General features: G+C 49.6%; 1 protein-coding gene across 6 annotated transcripts in view; it reads left to right on the forward strand.

Annotated features, from left to right (window-relative positions):
• Window positions 1–18,661, forward strand: part of LOC133423495 (histone-lysine N-methyltransferase 2C-like) — a 128,253-nt gene that overhangs the window by 1,022 nt on the left and 108,570 nt on the right. For all 6 annotated transcript variants that reach the window (XM_061713682.1, XM_061713683.1, XM_061713686.1 and 3 more), the window contains exons 2-3: window positions 9,137–9,343; window positions 16,422–16,501. In XM_061713682.1, coding sequence (XP_061569666.1) covers window positions 9,138–9,343; window positions 16,422–16,501 — 286 coding nt within the window. In that variant the 5' untranslated portion in view covers window position 9,137. The remainder of the gene's footprint in view (window positions 1–9,136; window positions 9,344–16,421; window positions 16,502–18,661) is intronic.

The raw sequence follows: 18,661 nt of genomic DNA on the forward strand, positions 1-18,661 counted from the left end.
ATCGATCACCCTCTAACTGATCACCCTCCCAGGTCACTCTCCCACAATCACTCTCCCACCGATCACCCTCTAACCGATCACCCTCTAACCGATCACCCTCTAACCGATCACCCTCTAACCGATCACCCTCCCACCGATCACCCTCTAACCGATCACCCTCTAACCGATCACCCTCCCACCGATCACCCTCTAACCGATCACCCTCTAACTGATCACCCTCCATCGATCACCCTCTAACTGATCACCCTCCCACCTATCACCCTCTAACCGATCACCCTCCCACCTATCACCCTCTAACCGATCACCCTCCCACCGATCACCCTCTAACTGATCACCCTCCATCGATCACCCTCTAACCGATCACCCTCTAACCGATCACCCTCTAACCGATCACCCTCCCACCTATCACCCTCTAACTGATCACCTTCCCCCAGGTCACTCTCCCACAATCACTCTCCCACCTATCACCCTCTAACCGATCACCCTCTAACTGATCACCCTCCATCGATCACCCTCTAACCGATCACCCTCTAACCGATCACCCTCTAACTGATCACCCTCTAACCGATCACCCTCTAACCGATCACCCTCCCCAGGTCACTCTCCCACAATCATTCTCTAACCGATCACCCTCCCACCTATCACCCTCTAACTGATCACCTTCCCCCAGGTCACTCTCCCACAATCACTCTCCCACCTATCACCCTCTAACCGATCACCCTCTAACTGATCACCCTCCATCGATCACCCTCTAACCGATCACCCTCTAACCGATCACCCTCTAACCGATCACCCTCTAACCGATCACCCTCTAACCGATCACCCTCTAACTGATCACCCTCTAACCCAGGGGTCACCAATCCTGGTCCTCGAGGGCCGGGTTCCCTGCAGGTTTTAGATGTTTCCCTGCTTCATTGCACCATGATACAAGTGACTGTGTCATTAACAGAATTGTGCAGCCCTGGATGACAAGCTGATGATGATGATTAATTAGAATCAGGTGTGTTAAAGCAGGGAAACATCTAAAACATGCAGGACACCCGCCCTTGAGGACCAGGATTGGTGACCCCTGCTCTAACCGATCACCCTCCCCAGGTCACTCTCCCAAGATCACCCTCTAACCGATCACCTTCCCCCAGGTCACTCTCCCACAATCACTCTCCCACCGATCACCCTCTAACCGTTCACCCTCTAACCGTTCACCCTCTAACCGATCACCCTCTAACCGTTCACCCTCTAACCGTTCACCCTCTAACCGATCACCCTCCCACAATCACTCTCCCACCGATCACCCTCTAACCGATCACCTTCCCCCAGGTCACTCTCCCACAATCACTCTCCCACCGATCACTCTCCCACCGATCACCCTCTAACCGATCACCCTCTAACCGATCACCTTCCCCCAGGCCACTCTCCCACAATCACTCTCCCACCGATCACCCTCTAACCGATCACCCTCTAACCGATCACCCTCTAACCGATCACCCTCTAACTGATCACCCTCCCACAATCACTCTCTAACCGACCCCCTCCCCCAGGTCACTCTCCCACAATCACTCTCTAACCGATCACCCTCCCACCTATCACCCTCCCACCTATCACCCTCTAACCGATCACCCTCTCACCGATCACCCTCCCCCAGGTCACTCTCCCAACTATCACCCTCTAACTGATTACCCTCCCACCGATCACTCTCTAACCGATCACCCTCTAACCCATCACCCTCCCCCAGGTCACTCTCACACATCACCTTCCCCCCGGTCACCCTCCCACGGAGCACCCTCCCACAGATCACCCTCCCATGGGTCACCCTCTCACACATCACCTTCCCCCCCGCTCACCCTCCCACCGACAGGTGATCCTCCCACTGGTCACCGCCTGGTCCCTGTTTGCCCCCCTCGGACGGCGCGCGTGTTTGACGGAGGGCATGTTGGACGGAGGGCGTGTTGGACGGAGGGCGTGTTGGACGGAGGGCGTGTTGGACGGAGGGCGTGTTGGACGGCGCGCGTGTTGGACGGAGGGCGTGTTGGCTGGGCGAGTTGGCTCCACTGGTCCATTGCAGCCTCTGATGTGCTAATCTTCACCTAGCAGGTTAATTACAGGCTGTGATGGTCCAGTGAACTGGTCGGGGGGCCAGTGTTTTCTGGTCAGAGGTTCTAAAGCTCTTCTAGGTGTCAATGGTCCACTTACCTATTGTGACGTCCCAGTGACCCGGTTAGCGGTTCGGATGTTCCAGTGGGTCACTGAGAAGTTCTCTTGCAGTTCTAGGACCAATGTGGTCTGGAGGTTGTGGTGTTGCTGTAGCAGGTTCTGACGGTCCCCTGGTCCGTCAGAGTCCTGCTAGTCTGGGGGATGTCAGTGGTCCAGAGACAGGTGCCGGTCTTTCAGTGACCCGGTTCCAGGTGGGATGCTGGTGGGTACAGAGGATTTAGTGTTTGTGTCAGAAATGTCAGTGGTCCAGTTCCAGGTTCTGACATTTGTGGGAAAGTCTGGGACTGCAGTCAGTGGTGTTCCAGTAGGATCTTTTAGGGTGGGAGGGTGATCGGTTAGAGGGTGGGAGGGTGATCGGTTAGAGGGTGGGAGGGTGATCGGTTACAGGGTGGGAGGGTGATCGGTTAGAGGGTGGGAGGGTGATCGGTTAGAGGGTGGGAGGGTGATCGGTTAGAGGGTGGGAGGGTGATCGGTTAGAGGGTGGGAGGGTGATCGGTTAGAGGGTGGGAGGGTGATCGGTTAGAGGGTGATCGGTTAGAGGGTGGGAGGGTGATCGGTTAGAGGGCGATCGGTTAGAGGGTGGGAGGGTGATTGGTTAGAGGGTGGGAGGGTGATCGGTTAGAGGGTGATCGGTTAGAGGGTGATCGGTTAGAGGGTGGGAGGGTGATTGGTTAGAGGGTGGGAGGGTGATCGGTTAGAGGGTGGGAGGGTGATCGGTTAGAGGGTGATCGGTTAGAGGGTGGGAGGGTGATCGGTTAGAGGGTGGGAGGGTGATCGGTTAGAGGGTGATCGGTTAGAGGGTGATCGATTAGAGGGTGATCGGTTAGAGGGTGATCGGTTAGAGGGTGATCGGTTGGAGGGTGATCGGTTGGAGGGTGATCGGTTGGAGGGTGATCGGTTGGAGGGTGATCGGTTGGAGGGTGATCGGTTGGAGGGTGGGAGGGTGATTGGTTAGAGGGTGATCGGTTGGAGGGTGGGAGGGTGATCGGTTGGAGGGTGATCGGTTAGAGGGTGGGAGGGTGATCGGTTGGAGGGTGATCGGTTGGAGGGTGATTGGTTGGAGGGTGATTGGTTGGAGGGTGATCGGTTGGAGGGTGATCGGTTGGAGGGTGATCGGTTGGAGGGTGATCGGTTGGAGGGTGATCGGTTAGAGGGCGGGAGGGTGATCGGTTAGAGGGTGATCGGTTAGAGGGCAGGAGGGTGATCGGTTAGAGGGCGGGAGGGTGATCGGTTAGAGGGTGATCGGTTAGAGGGTGATCGGTTAGAGGGCGGGAGGGTGATCGGTTAGAGGGTGATCGGTTAGAGGGTGATCGGTTGGAGGGTGATCGGTTGGAGGGTGATCGGTTGGAGGGTGATCGGTTGGAGGGTGATCGGTTAGAGGGTGATCGGTTAGAGGGTGATCGGTTAGAGGGCGGGAGGGTGATCGGTTAGAGGGTGATCGGTTAGAGGGCGGGAGGGTGATCGGTTAGAGGGTGATCGGTTAGAGGGCGGGAGGGTGATCGGTTAGAGGGCGGGAGGGTGATCGGTTAGAGGGTGATCGGTTAGAGGGTGATCGGTTAGAGGGTGATCGGTTAGAGGGCGGGAGGGTGATCGGTTAGAGGGCGGGAGGGCGATCGGTTAGAGGGCGATCAGTTAGAGGGCGGGAGGGTGATCGGTTAGAGGGTTACGGAGCAGCAAAGTAAAAAGATAAAAATAAAACACTCTCAGATGTCCAAGATTAAGAAAAGCAACATCAGGTTCATGACTGTCCTCGTTACACAACTGTCATATAGTCCACGTCTGTCCTCAGTCCATGAGCGTCCTCGGTCCAGGACGGTTGTGTCCAGAGCGTCCTCGGTCCAGGACGGTTGTGTCAAGAGCGTCCTCGGTCCAGGACGGTTGTGTCCAGAGCGTCCTCGGTCCAGGACGGTTGTGTCCAGAGGCTCCAGCACTAGCTGGGAGCCTGGAGGCAGCTGATGGTGGGAGGTGTGATTGTAGAGGAGCTGCACCTTAGAAGACTGAAGCTTCCTGCAGGGAACAGCCGGGGTTGGTGTGGCAGGGAACAGCCGGGGTTGGTGTGGCAGGGAACAGCCGGGGTTGGTGTGGCAGGGAACAGCCGGGGTTGCTGTGGCAGGGCACAGCCGGGGTTGGTGTGGCAGGGCACAGCCGGGGTTGGTGTGGCAGGGAACAGCCGGGGTTGGTGTTGCAGGGAACAGCCGGGGTTGGTGTTGCAGGGAACAGCCGGGGTTGGTGTTGCAGGGAACAGCCGGGGTTGGTGTTGCAGGGAACAGCCGGGGTTGGTGTTGCAGGGAACAGCCGGGGTTGGTGTTGCAGGGAACAGCCGGGGTTGGTGTTGCAGGGAACACCCGGGGTTGGTGTTGCAGGGAACAGCCGGGGTTGGTGTTGCAGGGAACAGCCGGGGTTGGTGTTGCAGGGAACAGCCGGGGTTGGTGTTGCAGGGAACAGCCGGGGTTGGTGTTGCAGGGAACAGCCGGGGTTGGTGTTGCAGGGAACAGTCGGGGTTGGTGTGGCAGGGAACAGCCGGGGTTGGTGTTGCAGGGAACAGCCGGGGTTGGTGTGGCAGGGAAGGGAGCAGCTTTTATCTGACCTAGTGAGAGCAAAGCTCCTTTTAAAGATGCTAGAAGAAATCTGAATAATTCTGTTTTCACTGTTTAAGCTGGATTTATGGTTCTGCGTCAAATCGACGCTGTGCCTACGCCGTCACCGTGACGCCGTCGTGAACCTTCGGACTTCTCTGTCACTCCATTTCTCCGCGGTGCAGTACCCCCCGTGACCGCTAATTCGCGATCTTTTCCTGAATGGTTTATCCGACTTTTTCCGGTCACAGTGAATCAAAGAGATAAGGACAACTATTGTGCAAAAAAACAAAACCAAAAAAATCACACATACACAAAGAAAAGAGCGCTGAAAGTTCACGACTGCTTCAAACCGGAAACCGGAAATGCGTTGCTACCAAGCGAACCAATCACAGCCCTCTCTGTCTGCGTGTGGTCTGTGTCGCCTCAACGCGTAGTTACAATTTTTGGGAGGTGCATGCAGGTCAGTGACGGCGTCGTTTTGACGCAGAACCATAACTCAAGCTTTAGCCAGACTATCCTCCCCTGTGAATGAACTGATGTTCATGTTGTTCAAGTGCTGGATGTGTGAGCTGTCAGTCTCCATCGCCGTGCTCAGGAGACATGCGGGACGTTGGGGTCTTGTGGACGTGAAGTGTCTTGTCAGAACCGGAGCTGAAAGATGTGGCTGTCTGAAAGCAGCTGACGGGTGTGAGCAGAGCAGCAGGAAGTAGACCGACTGTAAACCACCGCGTACATGGAAACGGGTCGGATCTGTCAAGTCAAATCAGTCAGTCATCGTTGCGTGTTTCCTGATCGCAGGACATTTCATTTCCTCCACTTAAACTGGGCCTCAGCACAGCTGGAGAGGCTCGGTTTCCCCCAAGTCCACTCCTGATCTGTCTGTGTGCAACAGTATCAGACCAGTTTACATGCAAGCCTAGCATACTTTTTCCAGGAAGACCTTAAGCACATGATTTAAAGGTTTAGAGGTATGTTTGTGCAGCCCACCTCTGTAACTAACTCGTATGTTTAGATGCTTTTGGTTTGTTGTTGTGGTGTGTTCACACAGGGCCGGCCCAAGCCTCCATGGGGCCCTAAGCCAATTTAGATGTTGGGGCCCTCTATTACTGCCAATAATACTGATTATTGATCATTCACACACCTACTATAAACTTATTTCATGTTCTTCCCTGTCATTACAAATACACTTGTAAAACTAGATGTAAGAACTTTTTGTTGTAGTTAGATTATAATCCACAGGGATTAAGACCATGGAAGCAGACAACAGATTAACAAATTTAAAAATCTTTCAATTAATATTTAGCAAAGTCAGCAACTGCCCTACTGGCCACTAGGGCTGAACGATTTTTGAAAATAATCGAATTGCGATTTTTTTCCTCAATATTGCGATTGCGATTTAATATGCGATTATTTTTTCAAGGTCCTGTTCTCATGTATTTTTCAACTACACAAGCAATTGTTTTATAATAAACAATGTCAGATTTATTTAAAGCATATTTAGTTGGTCATCTGAGGACCTGCCGTGGTCGAGGTGGAGCTGAACGCGTGCCACCTGACCTGTTGACTGAAACATGTGCAGCCCCGTTGACACGGTTACCACCGTATTTTCCTACATTTGAAACGTATACAAACTTGTCATCGTTTGTGAAGATGCCACAGTTTTAGTTAGGGATGTCCCGATCAGGTTTTTTTGCCCCCGAGTCCGAGTCCGAGTCCTTTGATTTTGAGGACTTGCCGATACCGAGTCCCGATCCGATACTTTTATAAAACGATAAAAAATGAAGAAGAGAAAAGAAAATTATGCAGGATGACCCTTTTATTATATTTTAACATGTGTACTGTAAACTGAGCACATAGGAGGTAGGCAGCTTGAACATTCTTAAGTCAGTATAAAAAAAATTTCTTTTCTTTTTTTCTTTTTTTTTAAGCATAGGGCTGCTTCAGCTTCAAAACAAACAGGCGTGCTCTGCGCGCATGCGGTGTATGGCTGCCGCTCGCTCCGAGCCCACTACTCCACGTGTGCGTTGATTTATGGTCCCGCGTCACACCAACGCAGAGCCTTCCGCGACGCGGAACCATAATGTCGGCGCCGCAGCTCCACTTCAGTCCTGGGGCCTCATCTATAAAGCTTGCTTGCGCAGAAAAAGCGCCTGAAAGTTGCGGAAGCCACCATCTACGCAAAGCCTCGGATCTAAAAAGAAAAAACTAACCGATGGCTGCCTCTCCAAGCCCACTACTCCACGTCGGTGCGACGCGGAACCATAAATCAACGCACATGTGGATGTCGGCGCCAGTGAGTATTTTCACCGGACATTTTGACCGGGGAGATTATAAAATACCGGACTTCAGCATATTTTACCGGACAAAGTCCGGCAATTACCGGACAACGGAAACCCTGATATATATATATATATATATATATATATCCGATTCCTGATCGGCTCATAACGTCCGAGTCCGGATCGAGTCTGCAATCACGTGATCGGCCCCGATTTCCGATCACGTGATCGGATCGGGACAACTCTAGTTTTAGTCCTGCCATCGCGACCAGGATCAGGGGGGTGGCAGTAAATGCATCAGCTGCAGATACTGGGGAATCCATTTTGTTCCCTGGCAGCAAACGCACGGTGACGGTGTCGTCGTGGAAGAAGGGCTTTGACTTGGAATTTCGTTGTTAACGCCTCGTACAAAACCAGATAAATGTCCAGTATTCATGAATGCCTCATCATTCATCAGGTAGTGCATCACAGGATGTTTCTGTTGACTGCTGTGAGACCAGCGTGTAGCCCACTGAGGAAGAAGAAAAATGCAAAACGGGGTTGAAAAGTAATCCCTGCAATAGCTGGCCCCAGGACCCAGTTTCACCCTCCAAACGTTGGTGACTGCACAAGTGGGTGTTTTTGGACCAAACTCTCTTTCTGAGGTCTAGATCTGTGACGTCGGAGCAAATGTGAGCCGTCCGGTCTAGAAGCTGTGTGCTGACGTTGCATCCGCAGGAGGCAGGTGGGACCTGCCCGCAGAGAAGCGCTGGATGTCCAGTTCTGGCCCATTTCACTGCCTCGTCCAGCCCCCTGGGAGAAGCCCTGCGGGCGTGGCAGTGCTGATGAATGTGGTGGTGTTTTAGGAACTGCTACGTTACCTTCTACGTGTTGGTTGAAGCTGCAGATATTATTTCTGAAGACGGGGAGGTATTTGAGACAAACGGAAGCATGGCGCTCTTAAGCTTGAGTTATGGTTCTGCGTCAAATCGACGCCGTGCCTATGCCGTGTGGTACCTGTCGACGCAGACCACACGCCGTCGCTGACGCCGTCGCTGACGCCGTCGCTGACGCCGTCGCTGACCTGCACCTCCCAAGAATTGTAACTACGCGTGGAGGTGACGCAGACCAAACGCAGACGAGAGGGCTGTGATTGGTTCGCTTGGTAGCAACGCATTTCCAGTTCCGGTTTGAAGCAGTCGTGAACTTTCAGGGCTCTTTTCTTCGTTAATGTGTGATTTTTTTATTTTTTTTATTTTCCCCACAATAGTTGTCCTTATCTCTTTGATTCACTGTGACCGGAAAAAGTTGGATAAACCATTCAGGAAAAGATTGCAAATTAGCGGTCACGGGGGGTACTGCACCGCGGAGAAATGGAGTGACGGAGAAGTCCGAAGGTTCACGACGGCGACGGCGTAGACACGGCGCCGATTTGACGCAGAACCATAACTCAGGCTTTACTGTGAAGTTTAGCCATCTGTGTTTGTTGGACGTGGACAGGTGTGTCCACGGTCTCGTGGACACACGACGCTTGCGCGGGCAGGTTGTCATGGGTTATTTGAGGACCCGCTGCAGGGGCAGCGTGTTTTGGGCTCTAGTGGCCCTTTATTCAAAGTGTACAGACAGGAAGGGGGTAGAGAGAGCAGCGACCGCTGCAGGAGGACTGTAGCCTCAGTATATGAGCTGCTGCTTAACCCACTACGCCACCGAGCGGCTCGGGATATGTATCTTTAAGTCCCCATAAAGGTCCCTTCGTGGGAGCGCAGGAACTCTTCAGTGACGTCTGCCAGACGAGTGTGTCCTGTTGTTTTTTTTTTTAGGATTTAGTGGCTCTAGTGGCCTTTATTTGAAGTGTAGACAGGAAGAGAGATGGAGAGAGAGAGAGAGTGGGAACGGGAACGGAAAGGCTGCAGGCTGGGACTCCCGCTGTAGGAGGACTGTGGCCTCAGTACGCCGGCCGCTTGCTAACCCTTGAGGGTTTCCTGTTAACAGCAAGTTTCACAGTTTCAAAGAAGGCTGAAACGCACCTGCTGATGCGTTTATTTACAAACTGTCAATAATTTATATTTCTGTTTCTTTTCTACCCAGAATGCCATCTGAGGCTCAGGAGCCTCGAGACAGAGGGCCGCCCCCTCCCGTCACCCGGGCCGGACGCAGCGCTCAGCTGGCCAAAGCCGCCTCTGAGAAACGGCCCCGTGGGCGACCCCGGAAAGACGGGAGCAATGGCCGCGCCGCGCCTCCCACCCCTCCTCCTCCTCTTCCCCCGCCTCCTCCACCCCCCAAATCCAGGAAGAAGTAAGTGTGAAGCTCAGTGAGGGGTTTGTAAGTCTCATGACTCTCACTTGTACCCGCCGGGTCGTGCATCGTAGTGTGGTGTCAAGCTGGAGGCCGGAGAGCTGGTGCTGCCTGGCTCACAAGCTCCCTCCCCGCCGCGGCACATACGTGCACATACGCACACGTGTGTGCACACACGGGACGGTTATGGCGTTTTTCCACCAGTACCTACTCAACTCAACTCAAGTTTCTTTTCCATAACAATTCAGCACCTGAATCAGTCAAGATCAGATCAAGTAGGAGGTTGGAGTGAAGCTGCTGTGACGTATTTGATTGTGTATCTAAATGAAGAAGACAACAACACTAAAGATGTAGAACCTGGAGGAGATGATAGATGTGCTGCTGGGTCTGTGGCTTGTGTTTGATATCAAGTTAAACAATGAGAGTGAGAGAAGATTCAAGCGGCGACACTTTTTAATTTTTTTTTTGTTTGTCTCTATGCTGCTGAAAAGTCAGCTGGAGCCGTGAGCAGCTATGAAGAGACAGAGTTCCTGGTAGATCTGGTCGTTCCTTATCTCCGTCTAGATCTTTTTAATTCTCTCCTCAGCACCAGGTTTATGAACATCTGACCCTCAGAGTTGGATCATGAAACAGACTTCTGCTGCCATTGCCTGTTGAATAAAATTAACAAGAATCCGTCAGAGTCTCTTTCTCTGATTTCCTCCTCCTGACTCAGACGTCTGACTCCAACCCCCCGACCAATCGGTGGCCTGTAGTTTGATGATGTCAGATACAGCTGACTCAGCAGCTTAGAACCTCGGCGTAATAGATACAGAAAAGTATGTACTCGGCACGTTAGACCCCTATTGGAAAAGAACTAAACCGAGTGGAAGGGTGAGTAGGTACTAGTGGAAAAGGGCCGTTAAAGAGCTCTTGATGGGGTGGTAATGGTCCAAATCCCACTGAGGTGCAGCAGCTCCCAGAGCAACCGGGTCTTTCCAGCTCTGTGCTTCAGCAGCCCAGATGTGACCTGCAGGTGTGTGCTTCCAGGTGAACCTACATGTTAGGAACCCTCAGTTGGGGTATGGGGCAGTGCAATGTCAGGAGGGAGTTGAAGTAACTACCGGAAAACCAACGGTAGGAATATGCTACAAAAATGTCATGGCAGGTCATCTCTGCAGCAAGGCTGCGTCTGATTGGGCAGATATCTGAGTGACCTCATGTTGGTATCCTGATGATGGCGCTGGCACATCGTTGGTGTAAAGTGCAGGAACGTCTGGTTGTTGCACGATGAAGAAGTGAGAATGTGTTGGGTCAGCTGTGAAGGGGTTAATGGGAGGACTGGCAGGAGACGCCCTGGTGCCCTCCTCCCGGGTCACTGCTGAGAAACGACGTGTATCTGAGCGGAACGCTTCCAGCGTCCATCAAGGGGAACGGAGGTGAACGTGTTGTGGTCTTCTATCCTTCAGAGACGGTTCTGTGTTTTATCTGCACGATTGAACAGATCTGTTTCTGTCCTCTGTCTCTGAGGAGGAACAGAGCTGCCGTTTCCTGTGTGTTAACGCACACGGAGATCACATGGACCCAGGGATTAAAGTTCTCTGTCTCTAGACGGATTTCCGTCAGTTGGAAAATGAGGAAAAAATAGCAAAAAAGAGCAAAAACCATTTGCACGTGCGTTTTGTTGTGGTACGGTTTAGACCAGGGGTCACCAACCTTCTTGAAACTGAGAGCTACTTCAAGGGCACTGAGTAATGCAAAGGGCTACCACTTTGATAAAACACTGCTGAAATAACAAAGTTACACAGTTTACCTTTAATTTAACATTATTAATGAAGACACTAATTGTTAATGATTCATCAAAAATAATTATTCAGAATGATTAAACAAGGTAGGAAACAGATACATTTCAACATGCAATATTTAATTTCTTATTTACCTTTCCGAGAGTTTAATTTTCAAATGATCACTTCCACAACAATTTGCAGGAAATCTTTTTCAATTTTCACAAGCCACTAAAAGTTTTTATCAAATCATGAACTCTGAACCCTGTTTGTACAAATGATCAATCATGTAAGATTTTAACATGTAAAATAAATCTTGTGACATGTACTGAAATGTCTCTCCACGTTGTGCCGCTTAAGCCTGAATTATGGTTCCGTGTCAAATCGACGCAGCGCCTACGCCGTGGGTACCATCTTTGCAGCTCACGAGCTCATCTCAGCAGAGCTGTGGTTGGTCATGTGCACTGGACTGACCTGACCCATACTACGTCAGCGTTCGTATATTAAACCTTTTTCATGATTTATATATATTTTTTATTTTACGTTTTTGTGTATTCGTTTTTGAGTTTACATCACTGTGAATGTAATTTAAAAAGAATAACAACACCATTGAATACAAGATTCTTAGACAGAGCTAGTTCGTGATTAGTGCTATTTTTAGAATAGCCTGCGGGCACCGGGTTGGTGACCCCTGGTTAAGACTATCCAATGAAATCATGTTGGGCATTAAACTGACGCTGTTGTAAACCAATAAAACTGCCAGAGCCTTGGTATTAGCCAATCAGAACCAGGGGAGGGCGGGTTCGCCCCCGCCCCTCAGGGCAGGCTGACTTGTCAGAGACTGGGGGACCAGTAGTCACGTCATTTAATTCACACATGTGCGTGGTGTGAAACTATCAAACAATGAACATGGCGTCGAAGAGCAGCGGTAGCGTTAACAAAGGCTGGTTTTTAAAACTCGAACTAAATTAAGTTTTCTTTTGAGATACTGTTGAAAGAGGAGTCACTAAGAGGACACTGCGCTTCTCTGCCCCGCCCGCCCCCGCTGCCCTTGTGAACAAAACAAACATGTGGAAGCGGCCGCCTGAGAAACCAGCGCAGAAAATACGGAACAACCGTTTACCCCGTACAGACAGCGGGCTGAGCAGCACTGTTAATGCTGGAAATGACCTGCTGTTTGAGCCTGTGTTTATGCTGCCATATGCGTTAACGTCCGCTCACATAGACACCCAGCTGCGTTCAGAAACGGACCTCACTCAAACCACGAGGAGAGCGCGTCGTACTGTAATACAGAATTATGATTCCACCTATTACAGACGTCGCCGTTAAAGTACATGGTCTTTCTTCGCACGTATCCTTCCATGTCCAGTCAACCGTGTACACACAGACACCAACACACTCATACACACTCATACACACTCATACACAACCCCAACCGTGCACAACCAGTGTTCAGTGTTTTGGATATTTCAGCTTAAATTTCAAAACGTTATATACAGGACTGTCTCAGAAAATTAGAATATTGTGATAAAGTTCTTTATTTTCTGTAATGCAATTAAAAAAAAAAAAAAAAAATGTCATACATTCTGGATTCATTACAAATCAACTGAAATATTGCAAGCCTTTTATTATTTTAATATTGATGATTGGGTCTTACAGTTTAAGATTCCCAGAATATTAAAATTTTTTGAGATAGGATATTTGATTTTGTGTAATTGCATTACAGAAAATAAAGAACTTCATCACAATATTCTAATTTTCTGAGACAGTCCTGTAGATGGCGGGGGGATATGAACTGACCTGAAAAAAAAATTTCAGTCAAAAATATTTAGTTTTGCTTTAATCCCTGCATGAAACCCCACTGCTCCGCAGGTTTGGGTCCAGACTAACAACATGACCCGTTTCTGTTCAGAACCGGGCTTCACTTCAGCCACGAGGCCCTGCAGGCGCAGCACGGCAGGGAGGGTCTTTGCAAAGACACCAGCACAGACGGCTGTGTGTGTTGTGGTGAGATGTGTGAGGGAGGAAGTGGTGTTGCATGCTGGGTAGTGAGCAGTGAGGAGAAGTGTGCTGGGCTCTGCGCCTGGTTTTACCTCCCGCCGACCACACACAGCTACACACACGTACCGTGATGTCCTCCTGCTCACCTGAACACTTGGTCCAGGTGTTTATGACAAAGTTAGTAAGCAGGAGAGCAGCAGCAGTCTGGACCTCCTCCTCGATGCTCGCTCTTCCTGGTGTTCCTGTCTGCTACTGACACCGACATTCACGGACCACGACCTGGTCCTGGTCCTGGTCCTGCCGGGGCACACTTGTCCGGGGTGCTGCTCTGGGCTGGGGCTCCAGCATGAGCTCAGTTTGGAGTAACTGTTGGATCAAATGAATGGAAGTCAGGATCATATCAGATCTCAGACATCTGAGCGTGTGAGGAAATTGTTGTGAGTGAATCACAACTCTTCACACTAGAGCTCCAAATGTCCCTCGTGAAGCGACTGGCACGACTGTCGTCCTGCATGAGGGTTGGTTAGGGTTAGTGAGGGCTGGTGAGGGTTGGATTTGACTGTATACAGTCTGGTGTAACTCCAGCAGACGTTTATCAGGGAAATATTTACGACGCAAGCAGCTAACGACGCGTTTAAACCCGATGTCTTCTACAATAGAAAGCGGCTGATGAGCAAGGCTTATGAATCCATTACCTTACGATATAGTTCATTATTTTTCTTGCTGTTGTTGCTGTCGTGTATAATTCTGTTACTTTCAGTTGAGTTAGCAGCGTTGCTGTGCGCTCCTTTTCTTTCTTTGCCTTAGCGGTAGCTAACTTTGAAAACTCAATATTCTCCTTCGTGTCAGAAACTTTCAAATGTCTTACCAGCTTTGTTGTGTTGAAATTCTTTTATAACATTCCTCCTCTGGGTATCTCCTTTGCACACACTTTGCAAACTGCAAATGTGTTATCCTTTTCAGACATTGTAAAACTCCCATACCGGCAACGCCATTTTCAGTGTTGTTGTTTTGTAGAGACTGCCACGCCCCCTTAGGACACCTCGGTCTGAGATGTGGGAACGCACGCGCGGGCTGCGGTTTGTTGTTGTAATCGGATCGGCCAGATTTCAACTATTATTTTGAGAACTCCAATCAAAACCGATAGGGGCATTATCGGCCGATCCCGATCGGTGCATCTCTAACGGTGACCCCACCACCAGAGCTGATCAGGGTCGTGGGAGCGTACCGGTGTTCACAGTGTAAAGCGTTATACAGATGTAAGCCCTTTACCATTTGTGTTTGTTGATGTTAGAGATGTTACAGAGCTAAATAACTTACAGATGAGCCGAGCAGTTCGCTCGGCTCCTCACGGTAGTTGTTTCTACGGTCAGCTATTGGACTCCATGTGTGTTTAGTTCACTTGCTGTTCTTTGGTAATTTCATAAGATCCAAGGTGCGTCCAGACCTTGAACACTGTTTGTACACCCAAATCCACGCACATTTCATTTGAACATCCCACCCAACGGATCCGTGAGCATGACACTCCTCCCTGATTACTCCCTGTCTCGTAACTTATAACTGATGTCATGTGACTTGGGCCCAGTCCCAATCCCCCCCTAGTCCTACTTTTCATCCCTACCCCTAAATTTTGCACGTTGCCGTGAGGGTAGTGGTGTCCCAATTACTCTTTTCATCTAGGGGGAGTGGACATAACGAGGGCTATGGGGCATCAATCTAGCCCTTCACAGCGAGGGATTTCAGATCCTCAGTAGCTGACCGAGGGCTAGAGAAATTTCCCAGAATGCTTTTCGTCGTCATTTGCAGACTGAATCAAAAAAAAAACATGGCGAACATTTCTTATTTTTTTGTGAATAAAATAAATATTTTGAGTTAGTTTTCTGCATAAAAATGCGTTTTGATTACATTTCTAGCGAGAAATATATTTTACTTTCATAATATTCACTCAGTGAATGTACATAATCACTCGCTTGGTCGTTGTTGCGAAGTCTTTTTCAAACCTCGCCAGAATAAAGGCTGATTTATGGTCCCGCGTTACACCAACGCAGAGCCTACGGCGTAGGTTACGCAGCGACGCGTGCCATACGCCGTACCCTACGCCGTAGGGTCTGCGTCGATTTAACGCGGAACCATAAATCAGCTCCCGAGTCGGCAGGCAGTTCTATTCCCAAAATCTTCGGAGTAAATTTCTTAACAGGCGTAGCTACAATTGTTAGATTTCATCTATTAAACCAACATTTATCTTCCTAAATGATTTATTTCAGCCAGCGGTAATTCTCCACAGAGCTGCAGGTTTCTCCCCGGGACGACGGTGCAGGTTGACCCGGCCGTGAGCTGCTGGCGCTCCGAGCCGGCGGATCTTCTCCCAAAACATCAGATCAAATTTCTTAACAGGTGTTATTTGGATAAACTGAGCCCAGGTTGGGGATCTTAACGGTTACTTTTACGCCTGAAAAAATATTAACTTAATAAAGTGGCATATTAACAGCGCTACAGCTGAAATTAAAACAGCTTTTAGCTCTGGGCTTCCTGATATGGTGTGACGTATGTGCAAACGTAACTACGCAGTCGCTTACGTACCTGAACGTAAACCACGCAGTGACGTAGCAAGCTAAATTTAGGGGTGGTGCTGAAAAGTAGGAGTAGTGGGTGTATTGGGACTGGCCCTGGGAAGATTACAAGGGCCCTAAAATTTGTGGCTTGATTTTTAGGGCTAGTGGTAGTGAGGGAGGGCTAGTGGTAGAAAGTAGGGGGTGTATTGGGATTGGCCCTTGTTTTTCATTAATCTGATCATCAGCTGTGTTCTTCATCTCATTGATGGACGTCTGATGTCTCAACCATCACACATTGAGACACAAACACAGAAAACTTCAGTTTACTTGGATTCAGGTTGTAGCATCACTATAAGGTGCTTCTGTGTGAAATGAGGTTCAGATGTGGTTTTCATTCTTGTTCGGGTGAAAATCCGAAGAGTTCAAATGTGAAGGTTTATTTTAAATCCCTCGTTACTTCAGAAGATCTGGAGGAACATGTTTAGGTGAATAAAAATGAGTTTCACTACTTTATTGTTGGTTCTGTCAACATGTGCGCGGCGGTGCGCAGAATTCCACGCAAAATGGATTTCTGAACATCCTGACGTGTGCGTTGAAAATGCATACGCACGTTTTTTATGCGCGGCGCTGTTACACGACGCCTCTGGTGTCTGGATTCTGACTGCGGCGCTGCTGTTGTGGTGTGGGACATTTGTGTGTTTGGACCCAGATGGTTGTGTCCATGATTCTGCTCATACCGACCAGGTGTGTTCACATTTACAGGGGGCGGAGCCGAGGCCGAGCACAGGTGGAGGATGAGGAGAGCCCGGATGCCACAGAAAGGAGAGGACCGCAGAAGACAGGTGTGTTTCCCCTGTAATTCCACACCAGTGTTTTGGCTGAATTTGGAGCTTTTGGTCTTCAGCAGCTGGTTCTGCTGCAGCTGCAACATGACAATCCTGCGGTTGACATCAAACTAAACTGGCCTGTGAATAAACCCAGGCCCGACCGGCCTCCCGGTAAAACTACCTCCAGATCCCTCTGGTCATTGGCTGCTCACCTGTCATTCATCTGCATCTATTTAATCTTGATTTGAATATACGGCCAGCTTGCGTCCGCAGAGCTGCATGCAGGCGCGCCCGCAGAGCTGCATGCAGGCGCGCCCGCAGAGCTGCATGCAGGCGCGCCCGCAGAGCTGCATGCAGGCGCGCCCGCAGAGCTGCATGCAGGCGCGCCCGCAGAGCTGCATGCAGGTGCGCCCGCAGAGCTGCATGCAGGTGCGCCCGCAGAGCTGCATGCAGAGCTGCATGCAGGTGTGCCTGCAGGTGCGTCCGCAGAGCTGCCTGCAGGAGTGCCTGCAGGTGCGTTCGCAGAGCTGCCTGCAGGTGTACCTGCAGGTGCGTCCGCAGAGCTGCCTGCAGAGCTGCCTGCAGGTGTGCCTGCAGGTGCGTCCGTAGAGCTGCCTGCAGGTGCGTCCGCAGAGCTGCATGCAGGTGTGCCTGCAGGTGCGCCCAAAACATATTTAAAAAAAAAAAAGGGGGCACGGTGGCGCAGCAGGTAGTGCAGCGTCTCACAGCTAGAAGGTCCTGGGTTCGATTCCCGCCGGGGACGCTGTGGGTGCTGAAGTGTGTGTTAGTTCTCCCATGACTTCAGTGCCCACACCCTGGGTGGGGTTGGAGAAAGGATCTTTCTATGTGGAGTTTGTATGTTCTCCCCGTGTTCCCTTGGGTAGCTAATGGGAGCTACTCTCACAAAAACATGCAACAGTCCTGGGCTACACATGCCCCCTCTGGCCAACCGGGGCGCCAGATGGGGTGGGGAGGATCCGGCCGGAATAACGTGATCCTTCCACGCGCTACGTCCGGTCAGAGAATCCTCACCCTGTCTGGTGAAAAGAAGCGGTCTGTCACTCCTCAGGATAAGAAGGAGACCTGAGCTCAGTGTAGGGCCCTCCCTGGGTTGGCAGAGGAGAGCAATGCCCAGGACTGTTACTTAGGTATGAGCACTGGGTGATGAAATGGGTAAAAAATCGGGGATAAAAAAATATTAAAAAAAAAAAAAATATATAAAAAAAAAAAAAATTAACAAAAAATATTTCAAAATGTAGAATAAACAAGCTTTTCAAAACACGCGTCGCGGGGGCAGCAGTCTCAGCAGAGACTGCTGAATCTGTTGAATTATCTGTATATATTTACAATATATCTGAGCTGACAAACCACTGAAGACATGAAGCCTGTTCATCAGCGTAATCCCAGGCGTTGAAGCCATGATTACAGGAAGACAGACGCATGTATTTTATTGATCCAAGACTGGAAACCGCCAACCTGATTTGATTTATCGTTTTCTCTCCAGCTGTAAGCCAGTGAGACTGAAGACACCGTTTGTTTGCGTCAGGCGTGTCGCCCCGTTTATGTCAGTTGTAAGAACAATAAATAAAATCAGTAGGTAAAATATGATCAAGTTTCTAGACAAGTTTAAAAGTAGGGGTGGGCGGTAGGGCAAAAATATCATATCGCAATTTGAAAAAAATTTGATCACGATTTTGATTTTTGTCACAGTCTTAAATTGAAAAAATAAAAACAGACAATACATGTTGCTGAGGGTGATAATGGTTTAAAGACTACTAAAATTCTGTTTCAATCCATGTTATTAAAAACTACAATTGCAGTGTACTGTCGTCCTCAATTCAGAAATGGGGCCATAAAAAAAAAAAAACAACTTTTCATGTTTTGACAGTTTTTTCATACTTATTATTTACATTCTGTTCAGTATTCCAAATTTCTAGAAAGCTGGTTTGTGTAGAAAATATTTCCTTCATGCTCATTAAATTAAAGATGTAATTATTCAATTCAATTGTATTTATATAGCGTCTAATACAACAGATGTTATCTCTAGACGCTTTCTAGAGATCCAGAACATGAACATGAACATAAACATAAACATAAACCCCTGAGCAATTATTATATAAACAATGGCAGGTAAAAACTCCCATAGTGGGAGAAAAGCCTTAAGCCAAACAGTGG

Source organism: Cololabis saira, chromosome 22 (assembly GCF_033807715.1).
Source record: "Cololabis saira isolate AMF1-May2022 chromosome 22, fColSai1.1, whole genome shotgun sequence".
NCBI classification, from domain to species: domain Eukaryota; kingdom Metazoa; phylum Chordata; class Actinopteri; order Beloniformes; family Belonidae; genus Cololabis; species Cololabis saira.